The sequence below is a fragment of the Sipha flava genome, unplaced genomic scaffold (assembly GCF_003268045.1).
Source record: "Sipha flava isolate LNK unplaced genomic scaffold, YSA_version1 179_pilon_pilon, whole genome shotgun sequence".
Taxonomy (NCBI): domain Eukaryota; kingdom Metazoa; phylum Arthropoda; class Insecta; order Hemiptera; family Aphididae; genus Sipha; species Sipha flava.
The window spans coordinates 1,810,144-1,832,226 of NW_020272149.1; the positions used below are offsets into that span (position 1 = coordinate 1,810,144).

General features: G+C 29.0%; 1 protein-coding gene across 1 annotated transcript in view; it reads right to left on the reverse strand.

Moving 5' to 3' along the window:
* Positions 1-22,083, reverse strand: part of LOC112680664 — a 171,061-nt gene that overhangs the window by 123,688 nt on the left and 25,290 nt on the right. Inside the window, exon 3 of the mRNA XM_025550827.1 lies at positions 19,441-19,542. Within this exon, the coding sequence (XP_025406612.1) occupies positions 19,441-19,542 (102 nt within the window). The remainder of the gene's footprint in view (positions 1-19,440; positions 19,543-22,083) is intronic.

Below are 22,083 nucleotides of genomic sequence, written 5' to 3' on the forward strand. Positions count from 1 at the left end.
TATAAATATATTTCACGATTTTAAGACATTGATTATGTACCAATGGCACATTGGCACTATCAATTTTCGATGTTGATAATAAACACAGATATACTTTTATATATATTTTTGTATTGATAAAGAATATTTATTATCTATATTCTATATCAGTGGCTAAGACGCTGATTTTTGTTCTAATAACATAGTAATCTACGGTATAGTTTACAGTCTTTATTTAAAATATAATTTTAGTGATTTTTTTTTCTTGTATTCAATAGATGAGTAGTCTGATGTCAAAATGTAGCCAATTTCTAGCCTTTTTTTTATTAAATTTAGCCATTGTCATCGCCAGTCGCCAAATCTTAAATTCATTAGCCCAAGTGATAATAAATGTAGCCACTTTGGCGAATTATCGCCACATCTGGCAACCCTGATGCCATATTGTAGATGTCCGATACCATCGCCACGATCCGGGTGTTAGTTGACGAGATAAGATAATGCCGATTCAGCTGCAATGACTTCTCCGTTGTCTTCAATATTATGTCTACCGTTTTTTTATTGATAACTCATGATGTACCGACAACAAAAAATAATTGATCCGACATCACAGTGTTCTATTATATTATGTTTTTCACGTATTCGGACGATAACGTTCAAGCATTCGAAACGCTGTCCATGCAGTCGGCCATAATGCTATGATTAAATCAATTTAATAATTACAATAGGAATATTAAATGTTGAAATATTATAATAATAATAATATGTAATACAAACAACGAGGGAAGAATGCGCAATCGTTTTCATAAACAAACTGTGACGAGTTCTACCCGAAACCCGACTGATACATATTAAATATAAATTCATAAAATAATAATCGTTATAAATACGTATAATAAATAATAATATATATAATACGTAAAGTTGTTGTTGAATATTTAGACACAGTGAAAAAAAAATCGTAATCTTGATGTTAACAACAACATAACGACAACAGTGAAAATGACTGTATATCAACTACGACAAGCGAATCAACTGTATATCAATAACGTAGTTAAAAATAATGATTTATAAGAAACTGATGACGGTAACATGGCGTACAGCCTTAGATGTGAGAATAATTATGTTTTTCGATTTATTTTAGAAAATATTTTGTTATCTATAATATAGAAACAACAACTCTAATTGTAGTTTTTTTTTGTTGTAATCAAGTAGAACGATTACAACGGCGCAGGGATGCGTTTACGTAGGCGTTGCCAGATTTAGAGGATAACGTATCAGAATATACTAAAATATTAATAGGTATATTCAATATTCGTATTCATGAAATCCAACTTAAAACATCTTGTCGCGTTCATAAGGTTGTTTATTTTGTATTACAATAATTGTGTTAATCAACACATAATCATTATGTATGAAATTCGTGAATCTTATTTCATGTTCCGAGTAAAGGTGACCACACACTACACGGTTTCATTTGTCCGTGTACGGTGTAGTTCGAACGACGTATACCGATAGTGTGTTGGCAATTAAACGGATGCTATACACCGTACATGGAAACGAAATAAAAACTGAGGAGTTTGATTTTTTTTTCCATATTCGGTGTTTGAAATTAAAAAAACTGAAAGTGTGTGCGAACTAATACCATACAGTTTTCAGATCTGTTCAGTAGCCAATCTTAAATTCATTTTGTTTTTACCTTTAGTTATTAAGGATCAATGCCATATGGCAGTAGCCGCTAAATATAAATTACGGTGCACGAAACAGGAGCCATAACATGCGCAACTGCGAAAATGGAGAGTCCATAGGCGGTACTAGACCCTCTTAGCAGGGGGGGGGGGCAGGAAATACTTTAAGTAAAATATTAACACTATTTTGCCTAAATCTTTTAACTAGCAATACTATAAAAAAAGTATTTTATTGATAACTATTTTAACTTATTTCAAATAAGATTATTTTGTAAAATGAATAATACACTTAAAAATACCTACATTTGTATTATTTTATCTTATAAAATTTTAAAATTATAACTTATCACAATTTACCTGTTATGGTTCTCATAGGCGAACCTAGAGTGATACATTTGAGTGTGTCCTGTCATTTTTTGGTTGTTTTTCAAAATATAAAGGGGAGGCTATAAACACTTACGTGTAGACCGTGTTATGATGTAAATTCTAAAAATAAAGGCTTCGTTAATGACGTAAAATGATGTAAAATAATGATTGGTAAAATATATACGTAACTATTATTCAGACTTATTCTGAACATTTGCAATATTACTTACAAAAAACTAAAATTTGATTAATGTGTATGCACATATATTCTCAATTGTAATTATTCAATTTTTTTATTCGTATTATTCACATTAGGGTGTGCAAAGACACACCCGGCACACTCCGTAGAGCCACCTATGATGGTTCTTGTATGAAAAAGTCGTATAAAGTTTTTATTTTTTTACTTTGGTTTGTGTTCATAATTTTTATTATAATTAGCATTATCCAAAAAACTCAAGAATACTAAATAAAATACACACTTCAAATCAAAGTATAAAACCATACAAACCATACAAATAACAATTGAAAATGTTGATGCAAAAAATCTTATCAGCATATTTACATGAATGGTTCCCATGGCTGTATATAATAATATTATTACTTACAACCATGCAGATTCTAAATAAGCATGTAATATAAGGGGTTACCGACCAATATTTGAAATGTATAGGGAGAGTAAGAACTCGCAGGGGGGACAGCCGCCTACCTTGCCCCTCCCGTAGTACCGCCTATGAGAGAGTCCATAGGTTAGGTTATTCGAAAATTGGGAACCAATTTGTTGTCGTCCTCATAACCTATGTAAACAGAAGTATATAAAATTATATTTGCTACAAAGTAATTTTTGTTAGGCACTTTAATGTTTAATTTCTTCTATTAACTAGGTTACATTATTATGTAAATCAAAAACAACAATTTGGTTCCTATTATTAGTATTTATGTTTTATATTTTACACTAAGTCAAATACATTTGTATATAGGTATCTATAACAATTGATGATATGCCACAGGTCTTTAGTAGTAAATGGTAATTATTGTATAGTATTTATCATTTTTTTATTGAAAGTAATTAACTTACTTTGCATTCTGAATTGAAAACTTATTTAATCAAAAAATATTAGTTGATTTCTATACAATATTATATTTAGCTGACAATTTAGCCAATTTCAATGGGTTAGGGGCCTATTTAGACTTATTTCTAGGGTAGAGGCGACTCAAATGTTTTCTTTAATTCAGGCTCAAAATTTACAAGTAAAATTGTTGGTAATATTTAAATCAGGTGAATCCTTAATATTTGTGTTTTTTTTTTTTTTTAATTTAATGTCAAATCCACTTAGAATCGACTTTTGTGTAGTTCTTTTTTAACACCTGTCTGTGTTTTGAAAGTTACGCTCGTATTTTATTTGATTTTTCACTAAGTATGGATCCGACAAAAAGCCCAATTCATTATTCACAGCCACGCGTAATTTGATTTCGTTATAAAATTATCCACATTAAAAAAATTTGAAATGTGTATTTCACATATAATAAATTCCTAAAATACAGATTCAGGGTGGCGATCGCCCCTTTAACCCCCCCTAAAATACGCCCATGCCGTGGCCACTCACAATACCGCTATGCAATGAATCGCGGTCTTTTATGTGGAAGAGAGAAAAGTCGATCTCTCACTCTCACAGTGGGTATATTGTTAGGTTATGTTCAAATAGTTAAATTTTTAAATCAAAATAATTCGTTGATAATGATAATCTATGAAATAAAGTATAAACGGTGATTTTTTTCTCATTTTTTATAACTTTCTTTAGTAAAACTGTATAATAATATAAATATATTACCTTAGGTTAATAATAATTACAATGGTCCATTCATGTGTGGTATGTCGCTGTAATAGTAAAAATAATAATGACGTTTCTTTCCATCAGTGAGTACCGGACATGATTTATTATAAAAACTTGAATATTAAAAATTCTATAACTATATTTTAATATTAAATTGTTTTACAAGGTTTCCAAAAGATTTAGCAAGAAAAACTTTGTGGATGAAATCATTAAATTTATATAACATTTCGAGTTGGCATAAAATCTGTAGTAATCATTTTACTAAAAATGATTTTATAATTAGTAACAGTCGAAAAATTCTTCATTCAAATGCAGTACCAATAAGGTTAAGACTTCGAGAGTCAATACATCTGAATGATGATAATCATAATTCATATGTATAAATACTAATTCAAGAAATGGTTTTTGTTATAGCAATTTAGATTATAAAACTAAAGAATCAGAACAGAATATTAGTTTACCATGCTCTTCTACAACTCCTAAGAAGTATGGTCAAAAAAGATTTAATCTTGTAACAATGTTTTATTTAATAATTAAAAACGCATATTTCGATTTTCAGTTTTGAAATATTTGATGGAGTTGAAAATGTTCAATCTTTGCCACTCAAACTTTGTTCAAATGTTGACAGTTTGTCACCAACAAGAAAAAAATGTATTTTAAATCAAATTGGAAATAAAATAGGAGATGAAGACTTTTCAACTTCTAGAACAAGGTAAAATGTATAAAACATGTATGTTTGAACTTATTTTCTTCTAAGATTTAATTTTAATTTTAGGCCTTTCAATACCTCTTTAACTTTTGAACAATGTGTTAATTTATCATCAATGCACACTTCTTCAGCTTCCCATATGTAAGTGTTTTAATTTTTTCAGCTATATCTTATTATTAATAAATTAATATTTTAATTATTAGTTATGAAATGGATTCTAGCAAAATAGGCGATTTGAGAGAAGAAGATTTTTCAACTCTTATATTGAGAATAATACGTTATCTTGAGATAATAAAAAACACTGTGTCAAATATTCGCCAGAAAAAAAAAAAATCACTCCAAAAAAATAGGGGACTAAACAAAAATGTACGATATCTGAACATGCTGCAATTAAACTAGAGTTATTTTTAAAGAGAATAACTAATGTGTTGTTGCATGCATGTTATAAAACTAATTTAATTTTAAATACAGTAATCCCTCGTTATCCGCGGAGGTTAGGTTCCAGGAAAGTTGCGCGGATATCGAAACCGCGGATAACGAGACCATAAAGCAATGTAAAACGGGAAGTTAGGTTTTATTTACATACAATTTTTAATTTTTATTAGACATTTTTATTTATTTTTATTTTTATTACACAAAAAGGTTAATATGTTTTACAATTACATATTATGTATTTATTTTTTTAATATAATTTATTAATTATTTATACATACATACATAATATATTAGGAAGGATGAAAAAAATTTGTAATTGATGTTTGTTTCCTTTTGTTTTCTATGTCTTTGCGAACTTCTTCGTAAGGCACCAGCAATTCTTGGATTCCTCTTTTGAACTTTAATGCTCTTTCAGTGAGTGGATCCGTCATAAGAACTTGTTCAGTTAGTTGGTTTGCTAATGAAAAAATCTCTTTGATTGATTTAGAGGAGAAATCCGGCTTCACAGGTTCTTCTTCCTCTTCATCATCCTCCGATTGTTTTGGTTCGTTCGGGGTTTCGGTAATTTCTTCTAGATCCTCCAATGTAAGTTCCTGATCATAGTTAAACATCATTTCTTCTATGTCGTCTCTATTTACCTCATCAAAACCTTTTACGTTCCGAGCAATTTCTACGATTTGATTCACCGTGGTGTTCAGATTGTCAATTTTATCGCTTTTCAACACAACTTCTGGCCATAATTTTCGCCAACAAGCATTTATAGTCGAGGGCTGAACTTCATCCAGTGATTCTTTGATATTGACGAGACATTTAGCGATGTCATAATTTTTCCATCCTTGTGTAACTGTAAGTTCTGGATCTTCTTCTAAGTTTTTTAATAGACGTTGAAAAGTTCTTCGTACGTAATAGGCCTTAAACGCTGCAATCACCCCTTGGTCTAATGGTTGAAAAAGTGAGGTAGTGTTTGGAGGCATAAACATGACTTCAATGTCAGAATGTTGAAATTTTAATGAGGGGGGATGGCCAGGGGCATTGTCAATTAGCAATAAAGCTTTAAAAGGGAGATTTTTTAATTTTAGGTACATCTCCACTTGAGGAATAAAACAGTTTGTAAACCAATCACTAAAAATTTGTGCAGTGACCCAAGCTTTATTATTTGCTCTCCAAAACACTGGCAAGTGATTCATGTCTTTAGATTTGAAGGCTCGTGGTTTAAGTGATTTATAAACGACCATTGACTTTATCATGAAACCACAAGCATTAGCACAAAGCAATAAGGTGAGTCTGTCTTTAGCTGCCTTGAATCCCGGTGCTGTTTTTTCATTTTTTGATAAAAAAGTTCTTGATGGCATTCTTTTCCAAAAAAGACCTGTTTCGTCTGCATTGAATACCTGTTCGGGGGTGTAACCACCCTGTTCAATGACATTTTTTAACTCTATAGGAAAATTTTTAGCTGCTAAATGGTCTGCCGAGGCAGACTCGCCAACTAGTTTGACGTTGTGAAGGTTACACCGATTTTTGAATTTTTCAAACCAGCCTTTGCTTGCGAGGAACGACGAATTTTCGCTATCCCCCTTTGATGAACTTGTAAAATGTTGATGAAGTTGTTTAGCCTTTTCTCGTATAATTATAGAACTGAGAGGAACTTTTTTTTGGGTCTGGTCTTCAATCCAAATATTTAAGGCTTTTTCGGTCTTCTCTACCATAACATCACGCGTGATAAAACACGTTTTACTGGAAATAGGGGCACTTTCCATAACACTGCGTCGTATTGCCACTTCATTTTTTCTTATTTCTCGAACACTAGACTCGTTCATTTCGTACTTCCTAGCAAGTGACGCTACGGTATCACCACTTTTTATTTTATCCAAAATTTCAATTTTTTGCACAAGTGTCAAAACTTTTCTTCTCCTTTTCATTGAAATTTTAGGTTGAGAAGCCATTTAAAATGAAGTATGTATGGTACTGAATTAATTACAAATATAAATTAAATTAAATGTAGTAATATTTACATACAACCGTACACGTGTCACGCACTAATATCAACCAACAACTGAACAATTTTAAGATATAACAAATTAACCGTACATATTAAGGTATGTACATTATGTAGCTTATCTGTTATAATAGTATGGGTATAATAAAGATAAAATTTCATCGTATGTATAAATAAAATGTTATCGCCGACCCAACCGTGGATAATCGAAACCGCGGATTAAAAATCCGCGGATAACGAGGGATTACTGTACTAATATTATATTTTAATACATTTCTTTAGTGTATCATTATATTTAATTATATATTTATGTTTCTCCTTTTTAATTTTTTTTAATTACTTAATAGTTAGTACTTAGAATTAAAAATGTATTTTCTAATTTTCAATATTTTTTTGAGACTTTTTAGTACTACAAAAAAAGATAATAATGAAAACACAAAAAACAATACATTTTTTTTTAATTAGTATATTTTTGTGTTAGTATTAATTATATTCAGTATTTTAATAGCATATTTGTTTTTATTTTGCTATAATTATTATTGATGGTTACTTGTGACTACTTTTAATCTAATTTCTTTATAATTAAATATATTTTATATAAATATACTTATTGATTTTTAATAACCAATTTATTATTTATAGTACATTTGAAATTTATTTAATATGTACCTATATTATTTTTTATATTAATTGATTTTTATTTATGTTAGGTTTTGACCTCAGATGTATTACAATGTATAGTAAAAAAGACTTATAGGAAAACAACAACTGTTTACTAAAGAAATTAGATAATTTGCTCTCATTTTACAGTATTACTCCCCAAGAGCATATGTCTATGTGAGAAAAATATTTTCTAATGTACTTCCACATCCTAGAACGTTAAGGGGATGATATATGGTTGTGGATGAAAAGCCAGGATTTACACATGAAGCTTTTGATGAAATAAAAAAAAAAAAAAGTTGCTTTAACTCCAGTTTACTGAAATTTAGCAATTAATGAAATATATGTCAAACGTCTCATTGAAACTGATAATGAACAAAATGTATATGGTCATATAATTATTGGAACTGATACCAATTATAACGATACAGATTATATTCCAATTGCAAAAAATGCATTAGTGTTTTTGAAAGTTAGCCTTAATGGTTATTGGAAATTACCAATAGGTTATTTTTTAATAGATGGATTAAATGAAAAAGAATGTGGTGCACAAGCAATATAATTAATCACAGAAATTAGGGCTCACATTCATTCCATTAAGTTTGATGGTGCACGAGTAAAGTAAATACAACTATGTGTGAATAATTGGGTGCTTAATTTAATAAAGGTAAATCTTTTGTTCTAAAACCGATAACCAAAGAAAAATTTTATACATTTTATGATCCGGTTCATATGGTCAAGAAATTATTTAGGAGAGAAAAAGTCTTTATACAACGTTAACGGTGAATTGATTAAATAGGAATACATAGTTATTTGAAAAAGAAAAACAAGGACTAAAAGTAGCTACTAAGTTGACATCCTGTCATATTTTTTATTACTGACATAATGAGAACATGAATGTTAGATTAGCTGCATAAGTCTTAAGCGATATTGTAGTAGATGCGTTACTCTATATGAAAACAATAGACAATACATTTAAAGGATGTGAAGAGATAACAGAATTTTGCAAAATTATATACAATGCATTTAATATATGTAATTGTAGAAGTTTGTATTAAAAAAAATCATATAGTGCAATTAATAATATACATTTTGAAAAGTATCAATATTTTACAACTAAATTTCAACAATATATACAAGACTTGAAACTTGATGATGGAATTAAAGTTATAACTTCAAAGCATAAAACTGGTTACATTGGAATGGTTTTGAGATTACAAAGAGCATTTGACTTATTTTAACTTCTGATATCAAAAAACCATTTTCAGTTTTTAATTATGTATAAGTTATAAGTCAAGATCATTTGGAAACCTTTTTCAGTGCTGTATGCAGTAAAGGAGGTTATAATGATAACCCAACATGTCAGCAGTTCCAAGCTGCCTACAAATACTTATTAGCACATAACAGTACAGTAGGATCTGTTCGTGGAAACTGTTCAATTCTTGAAAATACAAATACACTGGCAGTAAATAAAACCAAAAGTTTAAATGAACAAAATTTTAGTTGTGCATTGCTGTCTGAAAAACATATAAAAGACCATGTTTATTTTATAAATGTACATCATCTAAATCCTTATATTGAAGATATTACAATCTATATTTTAGGGTTTGTTACAATGAAGGCAAATAAAAAAATTAACTTTACTCTTGTAGAACACATTTGACGACAACAATGTAGAATAGTAATTTAGCAAACATTAAAAACAGAGGTGCTCTAATTAAACCTAGTTCTGATATGCAGACTGTTTTTATCGAAAAAGAAAGAATTTTTATACGTATGATATTATAAAAAAAAAAAAAAAATTATTCGTATTAAATAAGCTAAAGATAAATTTATATACTAAATTTTCTATATTTGATAATTTGATTTGTGTAAAAATATAATATATTATCCACCTTGGTTATTACCATAGTATACCATATGGTATTAATAATTACTATCAATAATTAATAGTATACCATATGGTATTAATAATTAATACCATATGGTATACTATTTATAATAACTATTAATAATTATAATTAACGAAATATGAAAGTCAATGTTGTATTATTAATTAAATTTTATACTCTGATAAATATAAAAATTATTGATAAGAAACTATGTTATCAACATAGATAAGTCTTTATTATCTATGGTTGTCAAGTATGCTAAGTCCTGGCGCATGCGCAGGGCCGAATTTAGGGGGGAGTACTGGCTACAACTGCTCCGGGCGTCAGTTTTTTGGGGGCGCCAAAATTTTGTGATCGGAAATTTGCTCTCTTATGAATTATTGAAATTTTAAAATTATTTTGAAATTATTATTTTTTTTTGTTTTTAATAACAGTATCATAAATTAAATTTAATGTATTTAATTTATTAATATATATTATTAATGTATTTATAGCAGTATAGCTATCAGCGATCCAGAATATTATTAATATACCTAATATTAGTTCCCAAATTTGTTGTTATCGTATGCAGCGTGTGGTGGCGTGCTTACTACACAAAAATAGCATTGATTTTAGAATATCTAAAAGATTCATGAGGATCTATCTTCTATATTTTCAGTGGGTAGGCCCCTTAGAGGGGCGCCAATTTTTTTTTTGCGCCTGGGCGCAAAATATCTAAATACGGCACTGCGCATGCGTGGTAAGCACTTGGAACGTTGGGGTTTGTTCCGGCGCACGTCCAATCGTGATTCGATGACTATCCATTCTTCTATTATCTATGACTATATATATTTTATATTTTATATTTTGCTTACAGCCCAATTTACATTTCATTATAATACAATAGAATTACAAGTTTGATAACGGGTAAATAATTGAAAATACATGATTAGGTTATGAAATTGAGAAGGAAGGCTCCGAATTGGCCATAGACATACAGCGTCGAAGTGGTTCATTTAAACCAAAATTAGTGGAGGAAGTAGATATAATCAACGGTGCACCGTAACTGCACATGTATCGTCGCTATTTTGTAATATATCACCTTAACTCCGCATACAAGGTTTTTTATTTACACCTTAAAGGTCTATTTACACGCAGCAGTGACGTGACCGTGCCGTGACAGGCCCGCGATTCCACCGACGAGATAAAAATATTATGTTGGGAATTTATAACGGTATACTATAAAATTTTAGATTTTTTGTTCTCACTCGTCCGGCGCTGACCGTGCCGATGCAAACAGTGTTGTCGCTCTCATCGTACCGTGAATTTGCGATTACTCGCCAACGATATTTTTCATATTTCACGGTCGTGATTTTTGTTGTATTTTATCGACTCTGACTTTTTGAAATATGAATGACGAAAAACTTATTCACTTGGTGCAAACGTATCCCGATTATTATATCCGATTATTATTATATATTATATTAATATATCATTAGTATATTATTATAACCCGATATTCGTTGAACGAATTTTCCGTTATTCTGAAGTACTCAAAAAATTTGATATTGATATATTTAGGTAATAATTATTTTTATTATTACCTATTTATTTACTAGATGGGATATTGGAAATGGGAATGTTTGAATCTCCAAACGCTCCTTACCTACGCCACTGACCGAGTTCACTGCGAACATATAATACAACTGACCAATGACTCCTCAGTACCATAGTTATGTTCATAATTATTATTATTATAAAATTGTAATGATATGCGCCTAAGCATTCATATATTTTTAAAAAAAATTGAATGTACAATTAAATAACAATAATTATCAGTATATGTTAAATATAAGAATAGGTCATATGCATTAAAGATAAAATATGACACACACACACGTATACACATACACGCGCATGCACACACAGGTAATATTAAACATAGGAGCAATATTTTTAAACACTTAGGAGACGCGTTCTTGTCATTCTTTTAGCATAGACGGTCAAAGGCAAGTGTAAAAGACTACGCAGATTGTCTATGCAGAAAGACAAAATTAATTGTAAAACATCTGTAAAAGTTTAAAATAAGTGTATTAATGTGTGTATAAGTAATTTAAATAAAATTAATACAAGTGAGTTAAAAAAGAAAGTTATTGTCATTTGAAAATATAAAATGGTCACCTTATTCCATACCTGAAGAATCAACTACGGTTGTCAAGAGGCAGACCGACACAATCATCGGAGAGGTAATATTAAGAATCTATAATATAATAAGTAATGATTTAAAAAAAACATATAAGTACTTCTCCACAATTTAACATATTAATTCTTACATTATTATTTCATTACAAAATATTGTATATCGTTATAAGCTAATGAAGTTTTAAAGCCTAAAAACAAAAAAAAATAATAATATTATCATATAATAATATTGATCATTTATCTCGATTTGATTATTAAACAGTCCAATACTATAGAATAACTACTATACAAATCGATCGTTTAACTGTATTAATATTCTGTGGATGAAGAATGGGGGTGTGCTCTGATGAGTTTACCATAATCTACTCTAAAATTAATTAACATTTCAAGTTTCCAATTTCTCTTAAACGTGTACGATTCTAGATGAATTTCTACAATGGTTATGTAGGTACAATAATATAATAGGTGTGGAAACCGTTTGTTGTGCAGTTTAATTGCCTGATGAACAACGATGATTTAATCACACCAAACGAAGTTTAATAGTGTTAATACATTAGCACCGTAAACACAAAGCGATATTTGACATTTTATCTATGGGATAATTGTTTATTGATTTATTTGGTACTATTTGCGATTAATATTGTCAGACCCGACCTATGATTTAATGCTATTAAAGACTGTTCACACGTTGCTGGAGAGACAGTACTTTTTATTATTCAAAGATTATTTCTCACACTTTAGAATGGTAAATTTTATTAAAAATAAATTTGAAGTGAAAAATATTATTGAAATATTTATTAAAAGTGTTAAAACAGAAACAAAAATTGATGTAAAAAAATTAAAGACCGACAATAGATTAGAATTTCTAAATTATGAAATTATAAGTATTTTAAAGAAATATCGCATACGACATCAAACTACAGTTTTATATAGGTAAACCAGAACAAGTTGGTAAAGTGGAAAAGGAAAATAGGACTGTCGTTGAAGCAGCTAGAACAATGATGTGTGCTATGAATTTAGATGTGTCATTATAGGCTGAAAGAGTAAATGCAGCGGTATATGTATTAAATTTGACCGGTACTAGTTCAGGAAAAAGGTAAGTCACCTTATAAACTTTATTTTAAAGTAAAGCCAGATATAAGACATTTACGAGTATTCGGTACGGTTGAGTATACACACGTTTCAAAACAAAAACGTCGAAAATGGGATCCAAAAAGTGAAAGAGGTATATTTGTTCGTTATTCAAATGACACAAAAAGTTATCGAGTATGGTATTCAAAGTCAAATAAGGTATCATTGTGTGGAGATATTATATTCTAGAAAAATATACTAAAAATGAAAATGTAATAACTGACAAATTAGAATACGCAGAGACATCGACTCAGATTAAATTATGTGAAAATCTAATCAAGGACAAAAGTAGTATTTGATGACAGTAGGATAGTATTACGTGACATGAATATATTAAGACCAACGGACAAGTACAAGGTGCAATCGTTCATTGTCATTTGCGTGGAACCATTAACATTTGATGAGTGAATAACCGGACATCAAGTGAATGAATAGAGATGTGCTATGAATGACGAATTTATATAATTAAATATGTAATAAGTAAGACGTTAATAATACGTATATAATCGCATAGGGCTGTTTTCTTGTACAAGATTCACTCTCGAACATGATACGTTATACGATGAGTGTTACCTTTATATTATACTGTTATTATAATTATAAAGTCGTGTTACTATTTGTATTAAATACCTCAAACCTTAAATTCACTCAAGCTTCAATTTTAACATGCCTAAAGCTACCACAAAATTGTCATTCATTGTCACTTCAACGGTACCTAACAATGATATTACGTTGCATATAAAAATTGAAAATTGTATGGATTTTTACTACAAAAATGTCGCGGATTTTCGTGATTTCAAAATGTAATATTCAAACGCACATTCATTTTTTTTTATGAATCAATGATAGGTATATATGTAAAGAACATTATTTTAAATTTTTAGGACTTGAATCAAATCCAAAATTTCTATATAATACATTTTAAAAGATGAAAAAATTAAAAAACATAACATATTCAATTTCCGATAAGTACCTAACATGAAAAAAATGACGCATAAAAAAAATAACACACACACACACACACACACACATACACGTCATGTTAAAACTAATTCATTAGGTACTCGCTTTTTTTCGAAATGTGAAATCTAATGACTGTCAATACAAAAAATAAACCGGATTACCAACTTGATATATATATATATATATATATATATACCCCAAAAACTCAAGTGAACAAATAAAAAGTCGGTTATAAAGCTATATATTTGACACCCCAATGTTATTATGTCGTTGTTAATACTGTTGATTGATATTTGATTGTGGCTTGTGTCCATTTAAGAAACAAAAGGCAAAAGTCTTTGCTCTGTGCGTTAAGACGACAATAGACAAACACAAATAATGCATGGGGGGGGGGAGGAGGTTAAAATAAAAACTTTTTGTGATTTCTGATGATGGGACAATAACGTTTTCCATTGACATTTGTTCAATCGAATTCAGAATTTATTGACTGTTTTAAAATTATATTTCTGTATAAACTTGAATTTTTAAAATTTACATAGTTATAAATCGTCATAAATTTACAAAATTTACATTTATACATTTATATTTTTAATATATGTATAATATGTATACCATAAGAATTTTGACCATATGGTGTACCTTAACTTAAATAGGGAAAATAAATGTACTTATTTTCAGTGAAATTCGCATGTACAAAATCTTTTACCAAGAAATAAATAAACTGGTATATATTTATAGCTGTGTAAAATGATCGGAAAATCATTACAAAAGAAATTTAAAAGCTATAATATTCTAGAAAAACTTTGAATAGTTTTTTATGAATTTTAAACAGACTCGAAACTCGAAAAGATAAATTTTACGGTAAGTAGTTTTACTTTGAAACAAAAATAGATGAATATTTCACTTCAATAAAAATAGTAGGCACGAAAAAAAAAAATTGAATTCACCCATTACTATAAACCTGAGTTTAAGGATCGATGCAATGAAATATAATAGAAATTAGATGAATGAAAGAAGTAGGCAAAGGTTAAATTTTTAAGGTCTATTTCTCGCGTGTAATATAAAATCTGCAGAAGGAGAAAAAGGCGTTTATCAATACAATATTGTAAAACAATTAATCAACATAATATTTTATTTATTTATTTTCACGAATGTATAAAAAATGTTTACTATATTAAAGTATATACTTTATTATATTATTATTTGATTCGCGTTTAATGGTTAAGATGACAGAAGAATATCAAATGGCAAGGTAAATTTGTTAAAATTTGCTATAACCGCAGTTATGGATCCTAAAGTGCCTATAGTGTATTGCATTACGATTCAGTTCACTATCTTGCTGATTGCAGACATAAGGCGGATAAAAAAAACGTTCAAGTTACATTCTAAATGGGAAAATTGACTTTTCTACTTTATAGGCATGTGTCCTTTAAAAAGTATTTGGTTGCCAAACACGTCCTATCGTCTAGTACTCGTTCTGAGAATAATGGACTGCTAGTATTGTATGCATTATACGGCGGCTGCTTATCAAGACACCTAATCCTTTTTTTCTCAATAAATGCACCATTTTATTTCATTTTACTATTATAAGATCAGGCCTGTCGCAAGGGAAGCAATGGGATTATTTTGCTTCAGGTCCCAGTCTAGAAAAATTTAAAACAGGCTTCCTTAAAGTCTAGATCGATTAAAAATACTCGGTGTTACCCATTCGAGACCATTGATACATTATTTCCAAACTATTATTCATTGTTAAATATTAATAAATCTAATTAAATTAAATTAACTTAAATTTGTATTTAGGCGCTATTATACAAGTTAAATTTTAGTTATTCTAATTTCGAAATAATTATAACCGAAATTTATTATGGTTACTGCCAAAGTGTGGAGAAAAACAGCATTAATCAACATTTACTTAGACAATTCGTAATCAAAACTATCGACGTGACATTATCCAAGTTCTTACTTTTTACGTCTGTTTATAAATTATTTAGAAATAAATTAAATTTTAATTAAATTTGTTAACCATTATATTTTTGAACGTATCATATACTTTTTTATTATTTCGCGATTTTGATTCGTTACCAAAACAATCGACAGTAAAAAAAAATTAATTTTTTTGGGTACATTTTATTTTTTACAATTTTCTTGAACAAAAAAATAATATAAAACAACGATTTATATTATACCTAAAATTGAATAAGAAATTGACATACGTAATTGTTTGAGCAGTTTAACTAAATAAACTTATTGGTAAACAACATTTTTAACAAGGTTGCATGAAAATATCAAATAAATTAGATTGTTAATAACTTTTATCAATTTTCAGTGGCATACATATACATGTATAATAATAATAATATTTGTCAATGCGGTTATAAGTAGATAATATTTTACATTTTTTAGGATAATAGTTTTTCGTAATAATATAATGTCGATATTAATAAACGTAACTAAGGAAAAAAATATATTGTACCACGGTTTTTATGATGATAATTAAGCCGTGTCCGTATTGTTACGGACATACATATATGTAGGTCCTTACGCGTATCTTAGTACGGGGGGAACAAATATCACATATAGTAAAGTATTAAGAGTTTTGAATAACTCTTTATATAATTAATATACATAAATACCAGTTGTACGATTGGAATTACTGAAAGGTTGTAGGATAAAATAAGTACACAAATACAAGTTACGCGATTCTCAGAGATTGTTAGGCTAACCACTTAGGGGTACGGTATGTAAAAATACAGAAACATGAAAATCGATCAAGATAAAATTAGCGGATAGATTTAGTGGCATTGATCATTTTTTTAGCACTTAAATAACTTTTTAGTACTTGTATAAAATTCAATGATTAATTTATGAATATTCAATTAGAGATGTTTATATTAGAAAAATCTTTTATTCATATGCTATACTTTAATGGTACAGTTTTTAAGGTATGCATGTGACGTTTATTTTCCATGACACAATCATGGAATGTATTTTCAGTATCGCTACTAATTCGTTTGAGAACATAAGTGAGAACAACGTTATATTCTTATATTAAATCTGTATGCTTGAATTAATTTACCATGGAAACTGTTTTTAGTCAATATCAGTTATGACGAAATTGATTTGTAAAAACTAGCATTCACTAGTTAAAACTACTTTTGACGAATTTTGATTTTTAACTGCAACATATATATGTATTTCTATTGCCATTGAAAAAAGATTTTCTATCAGATCAAATCATGAATTTAATTTATTCTGGAATTAACATTATTGCACACACAACATTTTATAAAAATCAGTACAGCCATTTAGTAGAAGTTCAGTGACATACATATGGACAGAAGAAATATATATAATATACGATACTAGATAGTTTCATTAATTTATTTTTCTACAAATGGAACACTACATTATATTCTATTTGAAAAATACACATTGTTATCCTTTTCGTTAACATTTTTTAGCTATTTAACATTATATTTAAAATAATATAACCATCGTCAGTAATGGTAAAGATAATAATATTACTATGCAAGGCTAATGTGATTGATATAAATGGTTCACTATGTTATTGTTAAACCAATAATACAGACCAATTGTTATTGTATTCGACGTAACTAAAATATAAATAATAATAATAATAAAAAAAAAAAAAAAAAAAAAAAAAAAACACACATTTTTAGTTAGTCTTTATTGAAAAGCACTTACTGTACATTTAAAACCTAAAAGAACAAAAATTGAAAAATTTATCTTTGCACGACAAAGAGTAATAAATTGTTATCATTATTCATTGGAAAACTGTCGCCAGTTAAAACGTTATCCCTTCCCAAATGCTATCAAACCCATATCGTGTAATACCACTATATTCCTACACAAAGACATGTTCATGTGTAATTCCATTATTATACAATTTTATAATGCTACTATATAGCCTAACATAATCCGTCGTAACATATGATTACAACGACAATGATGTTCCACGCCGATACTGAATTGTTTATTCTCGGATAAATTTTGTTTCTTGGCTGTGTTCGTCGGTTTTATAGTTTGTTTGGTTTGAAGGTATTCGTGCGTAAATGATTTGGCAAATCAACACCATTGCCATTATAAAACTGTTATGGATATTATAAAATACGATACATCACGGTCAGTTATCATAATTTACCATAATATGTTTTCTCACCCTTGTACATTATGTGTACAAAGAATATTTTGTAAAAATATCATGTTGACATTCATTTTTAAAACGAACTCATTATTATTACCTTAATTAGTTTAAACACGGTGAAGGGAGAAGAATTGTTCTACGTATCTACATCATTTATACGCAATCTTAATGTTATTAAATTACGAAAAATGTACTCCGTATGATTGCTCGAACAATAAATGTTTGCTTTTTACATACAATAGTCATTTATTATAAAATACAACTGAAGTAACTTTTAGAACCGATTGCAAACTGTACGCAAACAGTTCCTATACACACGCGTTGTAATGTATGTCATAATTATTTATACGATAAATAGGTCGTAGAAATATTGGCTGAAAAAAAAAAGGATCGATTCTATTTCATCCGACCACCCGGGATAACAGCTATGACGTAATGGCATGCGTATCAGATGTTTAACGCTGTGTACTAGATGAACGCAATTTCGCGACCGGGCGGGCGGGCGGTCAACGTGATAAAATTCAAAATGGATTTTATTTAAGCGATGTTCTATTATTATAGAAAATAGGCGGCCGATAATTCGTTTGTTTTTTACGCTAACGACTAGCACTATTTTCTGTGGAGTGTAACGCTGGAGTTTAATCTGGTTATGTACCTATGTTACTGGTTAAATTATTTAAATTTATAATTTATTTAATAATATTGATTCAATAGTATACATATTGATATCAGAAGTTTAAAAAATACCTATACGAATAATTTTAAATTATCGTAATAGGCTTTTAGTAGATAAAGCGTTGGAAACTGTGTCCTCAAAGGTTGAAATGCCAAGTAAGTTATCTTAATAATTATTAAGAATATATAATATAATATAGTATAATACAAGATACTTGTACAAAAATCTACAATTGAATATTGAAAATAAAAGATGATAACACAACGCGTTTTCCGATCGCGTGCAACCAGGACATTCGCTCACTCGTTGGCGTGGAATATCGCGGAAATCCGAAATTCCGTTCACCTAGGACACAGCGTAATTCGTCGTGCACTCTTGCGAGTACAATTTTAGTAGTACTAATAAAACTACATGGTGTTTATGGTATTAACGAAATTATTACAATGATATTACTTTGACACAGTGACAGTGCACACACGGCTGGAACGTCACGATATCATTATTATCGTACAACAACCAATTAACTGTATCTGTGAATAGGTGCTTAAACCGTGGTATAAACTGTATATACACAACGTGGATAAATCATTACCGAGACCGTTTGCAGAGGGTGGGCTTATTTTCGCCGTGCAAGGTGACATACTATACGGGTGGTCGTTCGTTTCGAATCAATATTGCAAGGGAGAAAAACGTTTTCTAAAGTTCCCTGGCGAATAAGAATAAAATCGAGAAGAAGAAGAAGAAAAAGAAGAAGGGAAAAAGATCCTTACCCCGGTCTGAACGTGGTGAAGCGATTGGAACCGCAAATCTTCCGTGTATGTAGATAGTCCGACGGTGAGTAGTCGGTAGTCACGTCTGCGAATCCAGGAAACCTGTAAATAGTAACGCTGTGATTAATGATAAAAATGAAAGAAAAGAAGAAAAAAAAAAACTGAAATCCGTCAAGTCGAGTAGTGCGGTATAAGCGTTAATACGAGGAGTTGTCAATGGGACCTCGGACTGCACGAGATTGTGGAACGTGCAGCGCCATAAATCGAACACTGTGCCGTAGTTCATTATCTGTCCGGATGTGTAGTATGCGATTATTGTTTGAGTTTAAGGCAGCTATTACGAATACGAGCGACGGTCGATGTGACGAAAACGATGAACACAACGTTCATTTATCATAACGTATTATATTTCAAACACTAACCAGCACTATTTTACTTAAAATATCAACGCCATATATATAGGAAAATCATTATATTATTTAATATTGTTAATTATAAGTTTAAGACGATGAAGCTTTTTGATTACTTTTTCGGCGAGTGTAAAAGATAGCCGAGTGGGGTAGAAATCCGTTCCACGAACCGAATATTAGAAATACACTACTTTTATTTTGTTCATATATTTTTTAAAGATATTATACGTCATGTTTGTTTTTTTAATTTAAGTGTAATAATTTTAAGCATATCAATTAATTTTATTTTTATTATTAAATTATTATTATTTTTTTATAATTCCATATTTTGGTTTTTTATATTTTGGTTATCATGGCCAGAATGTATTACACCAGAGAATGTATTATTATTTATTTCCCACTGTGCACCATAAATATTGCGAAAGCAGGAAAAGCTTTATCAGCTTTAGGCACAAAAATGTTTTTTGTATAAAATTTTCCATGCAATTCGCAGAGTTTGCAAAAAGATTCGAATAATTTTTCTAAAAATTGTCGCACACGAGTGCAAACAAATAAACAAAATTAAAAGCATATAATTTTGATTATTAAAAATGATTATAGAATTATAATTAAATTAATTATGTTTATTTAATTGTTGAAATACAGAAAGAAAATGTGAATGGCATAAATTTGATAAAATTTTAATATTTTGAAGTTTCTAGAAAAACTGTAGATGAAGAAGAGACTTGATCGATTTTGATTAATTTTGACTACTTATCAAGTTCTATTTCCAATTTAATTAGATAATACACTGGCATACTGCACATGGCTATTGGTTTAGTCTTATTTAAGACAGCAGATAAAGTATTTAAAGAATCAAAAATTGTTTACTGTAATGCATCCAGCTAATTTCAAATATATTTTATGTGGTGATGATTGCAATCCCATGCGAAACGAAATATTTTTGGGAAACGTTAAACCGATTCCTTACAGCTTTTTTAAAATGTGAATTAATTAGCATTATAATTTAATTTTAAGTATTATATTACGTATCCGTGTTGTAAGTATGTAAATTGTATGTTTTATTATAAAAACGAATAAATAATTATTGTCAAATGTTTTTATATGGTTTGTAACTATACAACCGTTCCAATCTCGCACGTAACTCATTTATGTGAAATCTGTACGGAATTGATATCATACGATTAATCAACCAAAGATCAAAAACAATTTAATTTAAGTTTTCAAAACTAAACAGAACTGGATTAGATTTTTTAAAAGTTTGAAAACCCGTAGCTATATTAAAAATATAGTATACACTCTGCTATTACGTGATAATTTTACAAATAAATCAATAATTAAAGAATTTTTTTTTCACTAAATTTTCATCAGTTTTGGGATTTTAGACGATGATATCAATTAATTTATGTTTTTAAGCACCGAGGTAATCGAAAATTGTGTTTCAAGGTTGATTTTTTAGATTTTAATATATTAAAAAACCATGAAAAATATATTTTTTTCATTGCAAGTCTAACAACAGTTTTATGCTCTTTTACTTTTTTCATATAGTGTATTGATAAATATTTATGTTTTATTGGACAAAAATAAATTGTACAAGTTGAGATTTGTTAGAATTTTCAACATCTCGTAGAATGTCATTTTCCTGATAAATGTATTATTAACTTTTTACTAAAAAATAACATACGATACTTTTTCGGTCGAACACTTATCAAACACGTTATTCTTACATATTTCACTAAGTAAATCATTGTAAATATATGTAGATGTTTTATTTTCGAAACTCGAACAAACGGTTGTCGATCGAATGATTCATTTTATAAAGTTTAAGTCATCGGTTTCATTTTTGTTGAAATTTAGATAAAAAATCTCAATCCATAATGTATACTCTAATTGTATTTTTACAAACATTTTCAAACTAAAACCATTGGAATTTATCCTTGAATATGGTTCACGATTCGTATACATTATATGTTTTTTACTGATAAATTACGATTTATAATTGGTAGTATACGAATAAATAATGCGTGTATGCACGTTTTTTTTTACTAATATTATCGTATATAATAAGTTTAATTGAAGGAAAATCCGAAAACAAATTTGTTATAGGTAGCCATAATTCCTAAATCGGTATCGATGTCAGTAGAAAAAATAATTCAATGTAATTCCATAGTTATACAACTCGTCTTTGCGGTATTTCGATAACATTTTACATTAATACTCGAAAATAATGCGT